Source organism: Camellia sinensis, chromosome 5 (assembly GCF_055761805.1).
Source record: "Camellia sinensis isolate YWXY chromosome 5, ASM5576180v1, whole genome shotgun sequence".
Taxonomy (NCBI): Eukaryota; Viridiplantae; Streptophyta; class Magnoliopsida; order Ericales; family Theaceae; genus Camellia; species Camellia sinensis.
Window position 1 is genome coordinate 10,148,306 of NC_138965.1, and position 7,124 is coordinate 10,155,429.

The following is a 7,124-nucleotide window of genomic DNA, read 5'->3' on the forward strand; positions in this document are numbered from 1 at the left end:
AAAAAATTAACTTTTAATTTATTTTAAATTACATTACTTTTCATATAAAAAAATAATAAAAAATAAAAAAATCAATTTTTAATCAACTTCCTAAATCACCATTTACTTAACAATTGAATAGTTAAAAAAAAAATACATAAATATAAAACCACCCCCCCCCCCTCCTCAAAAATTTTTTTTACTCATACTCCACTGCAAATTTGCTTGTACCCTCATATTATTATAATTTTTTTTTATTTCCCGCCGTCATGTAATTTTCCAAACCCTTTTTATCTTTTTATTTTTATTTTTAGATTATATCACTTTTCTATTTTTTTACATATTTTTTTTTATAAAAATTTAAAAAATATACTTATTTAAATAATTCTAAAAAAACAAAATACAAAGAGTAATTCCAAGATCTCCGGACTCCCCTTCAGATTTATGTCTTCCTTTCCCGCCACCTGTTCTTCCCTCTTCCTTCCTCAACATCCTCCCTTCATTCTCTCTCTCTTCCATTCCAATCCCAATCACATCAACAACAACAACACAATCCATCTTCGAAGATTTTCTGGTGATTCTGAATTTGATTCAGGACTGTCTCTCACAAAATCTTTCTACTTCTTCTTCTTTATTATTATTATTATTGTTATCAGCAATGGATTTTCCTTCTTCATTTAAAAAATCATTCAAATCCCACAAACAACACACCCGAAAGATCTCCACTGGTAGCGCCGACGACGACATCTACCACGAAGAGCTCCCCATTCTCTCCGTTGACCCCCACGACATGACCACCGTCGATCTCACCGACCGCCGAGAAGTCATCGTCAAGATCGACGACAGGGATTCCTCCTCCTCCTCCTCCGCCGCAGGAGGAGGGCGGAGGGAGGTGGCGGACGACCCGCCGTCGAAGCTGATTGGACAGTTTTTGAATAAACAGAGAGCCGCCAGAGGTGAAATGGCTTTGGATATGGATTTGGAGATGGATGAGCTCCGCCACAAATCGCCGCCGCTCGCGGAGAGCCCAATTTACGGCACCACCACCAATCCCAATCACCATCACCGAGTTTCAACATCGAAGGATTTGAAAGTTTCTTTTCAATCCCCATCTTCCGATATCGAGCCCGAAAGAAGACACGAACATGAAGACACCTCCGAAGACGACGACGAAGAGCGAAAAATGGGCAACCAACCGCAGTTCCAAAGCCGAATTCGCTCTCCGAGTTTGGTCGACCATGGCGGCGGAGAGGTACTCAAATGCACGTCGTTTCAGAGGAGACAAAGCATGCTGAGGACGAAGACAAAGTCCAGGTTGATGGACCCGACCGGTCCGGATCCTAGATCCGGGAAAGTTGCTAAGTCGGGTCAGCTGAAGTCCGGGTTATTAGGAAGAGGCTCGGGTATGCTAGGAAAACCACCTGATGAAGAAGAAGATGACCCATTGTTCGATGAAGATATTCCAGAGGAATACAAGAGGTCAAACCTCAATGCACTCACTATTCTTCAATGGGTTAGTCTTGTTTTCATTGTTGCAGGTTTGATTTGCAGTCTTTCGGTTCCGGCTTGGAAGGCCCGAAGAGTCCGGGGACTCGAATTGTGGAAATGGACTCTTTTGATTCTTGTTTTGATATGTGGTCGGTTGGTTTCGGGTTGGGGGATTCGGATTGTTGTGTTTTTCATTGAGCGAAATTTCTTGTTGCGAAAACGGGTTTTGTATTTTGTTTATGGAGTCAGGAAGCCTGTCCAGAATTGTATCTGGTTGGGTCTGGTTTTAATTGCTTGGCACTGTTTGTTTGACAAGAAAGTTGAGGGAAACAATAAGTTCTTGCAGCTGGTAGATGAAATTTTGTTGTGTTTTTTGGTTGGAACTTTGTTGTGGCTAGTGAAGACCCTCATGGTTAAAGTCTTAGCATCTTCTTTCCATGTTAGCCAGTTTTTTGATCGAATTCAGGAATCATTGTTCAATCAGTATGTTATTGAGACACTGTCTGGTCCTCCTTTGATTGAAATTCGGAGCATTCATGAAGATGAGGAGAGGATGATGGCAGAGGTCCAGAAGCTTCAGAATGCTGGAGTGGTTGTGCCTCCCGAGCTGAAAGCAGCTGCGTTCCCGTCTGGGAAAAGTGGGAGGGTGATAACGAGTGGAGGGCTTCAGAAACCGCAGAGATCGTTGAGCAGTAAGTTTTCGAGGGCGGCTTCAAAGAAGCAAGATGAGGGGATACCGATTGATCATTTGCATAAGATGAATCATAAGAATATATCGGCTTGGAATATGAAGAGGTTGATGAGAATAGTCAGGCACGGAGTGTTGACTACGCTCGATGAGCAGATACAAGATTCGACAGTTGGGAAAGAGGCTACGACGCTGATTAGAAGCGAATGTGAGGCCAAAGTTGCGGCCAGGAAGATCTTCCAAAATGTGGCTAGGAGAGGCTACAAGTAAGGGTTGTTCACTTGATGCATTCCATTTTAGCATTTGGTTACCTCATGAGTTGATTATTTAAATTAAGATTAAGATAGAACAGTTAATTATGACATTGGCTAAAAAAAATTGGAAAGACTATTCTTCATGACTAAAATGCAAAATTGTAGAGAATACTAATCAAAGGATCAAGATTTGTCATTGCAGTTAGAAAGCAATCATGTGCGTTGGACTTAACCGAGGATATGGAATTTAATAGTCGATTGGAGGGAACAAATCCAAGTCGCGGCCTTGTCATCCCAAGAAATTGGGAATTTGGGATGGAGGGTTGTTGAGTTTAACTTGAACTAGGATTTGTAATTCGTCTAACTAATGTTACTTGTGTTTGCAAGGATCGGTCTGGTGTCTAGGTAGATGATCAATCTTCTGCTTTTGGAAGAAATCAAAGAATTTCTTGGGAATCCTCTAAGATCTATTAGCTCTTTCTTTTCTTTTTTTCTTCTTCTTTTTTTTTTTTTTTTCTCTTACAGATAGTCAGAACTTCATCAAGGTTCAAATCCTATTAAATGGTCAACTAGATATCAAAAACCTTTCTTTTTATCCCTTACATGCAATCGAAAAATAAAGAAATGATTAATATATTCAAGATAATTATGTATTTACACACCTCAATTCATCTCATTCTCCTCTGCCCCCCGGGACAAAACCAGGGTTTTATTACTTGAGAGGTCAAAAGAAAAAAGAAATTTCATCATATACACAAACATACATGTATGTACAATATGCTATATAATTACATAGAAAAAAAAATTAAATACCACAATAGTAATTTCTTACTCGTTTGGGAATAGGTTTTTTTAATAACTTTTTGGCTTTTTAGTTAAAATGTGATGTAAAAAAAATCAGTATGTTTGAGATGACTTTTTGCTTTTTACGAAAAGACGTGCAAAAAGTAGAGAGAAAATGGAATCTTTGACTTTTTGGTATGAGTTGTTGATTTTTTGATTTTTTTAGTAACTTTTTGACTTTTTTGCTAAAAAGGACAGTTGCCAAAGATGAAATTTTTTTTTTTTTGTGTGCAAAATAGAAAGAGAATGTAAGATGGGAAAAGAATGAGATATATATATTTTTTTATCTTAGGGGCCATTTTATGTATAAAATCATATATATATTTTTAAAGTTCTATGGCAAATAATATTTTTCACAGAAACAGGAGCTATGGCCCCCCATAGTCTTTTCTTAGTTCCGTCCCTGTCTGTCCCAAACACATTTTGGGGGATTAGGCATGCGGCACGGGTGCATCACTTATGAAAAAACAAAGGGAAAAAAAAAAATGTTCCATACAGTCATTTTCATTCTAGTAGTTAGTCTTGAATCATCGAGCATCTTGGATGTGTTTTTGGTGGCAGGTTCATTTACCTGGAAGACGTGATGCGTTTCATGCGGGAAGACGAGTCTATAAAGACCGTGTGCCTCTTGGGAGGATCACCTGTAGTAGAAAAAATCAGCAAGGCTGCTCTCAAGAACTGGGTGGTAAGAACTATGCAATAATAGATGGCCTTTTTTATTTTTATTTTTTTTGGGTTTGTTTTTTGACATTATTTACTTTTTATGGTTTTGTAATTAATAAACGTCGGAATGTGGTTTTCTTGGACGAATGGTCATTTACATGGCTAATTATGCAAATAGTAAACACAGATTTAGTGGTGGCCAAGATTCCAGAGACCTTGCATCATTGAGCCCCGGACCTAAAACATGTTTGATTAGGTCTTGAAATGGTTTCAAACATGCCATTAATTTTGGATTACTTGTTATGTAAAAATAAATTTGGTGATTTTTATGTTTCTTTTTTCATGACTACGAAAACTTAATGTAAATTACAGGATCAATCTGCATTGTTTGGTTTTAAAACCATCATGTAAATATATATATATATATATATGGTAATCAATTACACTTGAATTCTTTTAGGTTAATGCTTTTAGAGAACGAAGAGCGCTTGCTCTAACACTCAACGATACAAAAACAGCTGTGAACAAACTTCATCAGATGGTGAATGTGCTAGTCGCCATCATCATAGGGATTTCTTGTCTCCTCATACTAGGAATCGTAACCAGTAAATTTTTGTCCTCCATAAGCTCTCAGATCATCGTCGTGGCATTTATTTTTGGAAACACGTGCAAGCAAGTATTCGAATCCATCATCTTTTTGTTTGTGATGCACCCGTTTGATGTAGGTGATCGGTGTGAGATTGATGGAGTTCAGGTATGACAATCATATTTGATTTGATTTGATTTTTATTTTTTTAATTTTATGGTTTTTAGTGTGTGTATTTGTGCCTGGCTAATCTAATTTCATAAATTTTCAGTTGGTAGTAGAAGAGATGAACATTTTAAATACGATTTTTCTGAGATATGACAATCAGAAGACTAGTTTTCCGAATAGTACTCTTTCTATGAAGCCCATCGGTAACTTCTATCGTAGTCCAGACATGGGTGATTCAATTGAATTCTGTGTCCATCTTGCAACTCCAGCAGAGAAAATTGCTCTCATGAAGCAAAGAATCTTAAGGTATAGAAACTCTCTCTCTTTCTCTGGTTTTAGCTTCTTCTTCTTCTTCTTCTTCTTCTTCTTCTTCTTTTTTTAACCTTTGCTTTTAGTATTATGCTTTCTACTTGCTACGCGAGAATGGAATGGTTTCAATATACAAAACAGTAAAAAAAAAAAAAAAATCAAATAAGCATCAGATATATGTGATTTAGTTCAGCAATGTGCCTCCGTAAAAAGTTAGTGTCGAGAAAACCCACCACATTGGTGGCAGAGACAATGAGTAGAATCAACACCTTGTATTCTCTTTTACTTTCTGGACCTGCAACCACAAACGTGAGTCCTTGTCAGCTAGGTGTTCAGTCGGGAGCATTCTAATATTTAAGTCAGTAGATTGCAGGTCATAATACTCTCAGAATAACAATATGAATGTTTAAAATTGCGTTCCTTTGCCCTTAGATTCAATGTTCCTCTTATACTACCTGACATGACCATGGAGTATATCTCATAACAACTTGCACACATCACTTTGCCCTAGACGGGATTGTATCTCTTGCCCGATAATTTTTCCAAAGGAGATGAGCACAATCCCATACTTTGTGGGCTCACCTTTGACTTGGTCCGCCCCTTGCTCGGGCTTGGCCGTCCAATCATCATGTTTGACTGAACGCATGACTCAATAGGAGCAATTACCAAAAAGTTTAGAAATGAAGAGCCAAAACAAATAAAATGAAAGCTAAAATTTTTTACAAAAGAAGAGCAATTATTTATAGTAGTACGAAAATTTAGCAGAGTCTTCACTTCTTGGAAACTCTATTATTGCAGTGATTATGTGCCTTGAGCTTGCGGTTCTGATAAAATATGAGTTTGATTGATCATTGTTTGAATCCTGCCACTGCAGTTTCATCGAAAGCAAGAAGGACCATTGGTATTCAGATCCAATGATCATAGCGATGAACGTAGAGGACTTAAACAGGCTGAGGTTCGCAGTCTGGATGAGACATCGGATAAACCACCAAGACATAGGAGAGAAGTGGATAAGGAGAGCCATTGTTTTGGAAGAGATGGTTAAAATTTTCAGAGAGCTCGATATTGAATACCGCTTGCTGCCCCTTGACATCAACATTCGTAACATGCCCCCTGTAACCTCCACTCGAATGCCTTCAACCTGGCCAACCTCTACTAAATGACCAAGGGAGGGCCCTATTTGGTATTGTTTTCAAGATTTTCAATTTTGTTTTTCACTTTTCTTCTTTTATTTTTCCTTATTTTCATAAATGAAAACAACATAAAGTTTATTGCTTTCATATCATTTTCATTTTTTTCCAAAAAAAAAAAAAAAAAAAAAAATGAAAGTGTTTCCGAATGAGGGTGCTTTCAAAAAGCTTCTCAATACACAGATTTTTGAAATAATTTTCAAAATAAGTTTTTCAAATTAGTTTCCTATTTTTTCGTTGCCAAGGAGATAAAATAGAAAACGAAAGTGAAAATGATACTGCCTTGATGTTAGTTTATGTTTAGTGCACAAGAGGAAAGAATTATTGCAATGTGTATAGTACAATGGACTGTATGAACCAAATGTAGTGAACAATTGACTGCAGCCTCCAGGGGGTTTTTTCATCTTTTCACTGGAAGGGCTAGGCAAAATTAACTAGGCCATGGGATTTGTCACGACTCAAACCTGCTCCTATGGATTTAGTATCGTAATCGGCCAGTAATCTTAAGGTCTCTGAACATATAAAACAAAATTAAGGGATTAACGAAAGCAAATATGAAATACAATGTCCATAGAGCCGTGCAGACATACATGTCGTAAAAGTTTAAAATTTATATACATATATGTGACGTCATATATACGTTAGTCCTACGTCACCAATACATATACAATCAAAGGGACTTAGCCCTAAATACAAAGCATACCAAAATTGTTTAGATAAACAGAAGAAAACAAAAACTTAAAACTTGTTGCAGAAACACACTTTAACTCGGGAACCTCCTCGGGAGCGCAGCGGTTGGATGACAAAATAGATCTCCAGGCAGTCATCACTAAGTCTGGTCACGCGCCTGGTTACCTACATACATAAACAATATAATGAGCTGAAACCTAGTGAATAATAACAAAGTAAAGGTTTTAATGAATGATGTTCGTAACAGATTCAGAAATCAGAGTTTA

The 7,124-nt window shown here is 37.3% G+C and overlaps 1 protein-coding gene across 1 annotated transcript; it reads left to right on the forward strand.

The window, feature by feature from the left end:
* The first annotated feature begins 393 nt into the window (after positions 1-393).
* LOC114311673 (mechanosensitive ion channel protein 6) lies at positions 394-6,258 on the forward strand. Its single transcript, XM_028257806.2, has 5 exons — positions 394-2,421; positions 3,814-3,937; positions 4,376-4,669; positions 4,773-4,975; positions 5,853-6,258. The coding sequence occupies exons 1-5, from the start codon at positions 638-640 to the stop codon at positions 6,139-6,141; spliced, it is 2,694 nt and encodes an 897-aa protein (XP_028113607.2). The 5' UTR covers positions 394-637; the 3' UTR covers positions 6,142-6,258.
* The last annotated feature ends 866 nt before the right edge of the window (positions 6,259-7,124 follow it).

What these genes read in the sequence shown, in the direction of transcription:
- LOC114311673 (XM_028257806.2), top strand. Translation starts at nt 638, where the DNA reads ATGGATTTTCCTTCTTCATTTAAAAAATCATTCAAATCCCACAAACAA. An exon ending in CTGCTCTCAAGAACTGGGTG is followed by an intron (nt 3,938 to 4,375) that starts GTAAGAACTATG and finishes GAATTCTTTTAG; the next exon opens with GTTAATGCTTTTAGAGAACG. An exon ending in ATGAAGCAAAGAATCTTAAG is followed by an intron (nt 4,976 to 5,852) that starts GTATAGAAACTC and finishes CTGCCACTGCAG; the next exon opens with TTTCATCGAAAGCAAGAAGG.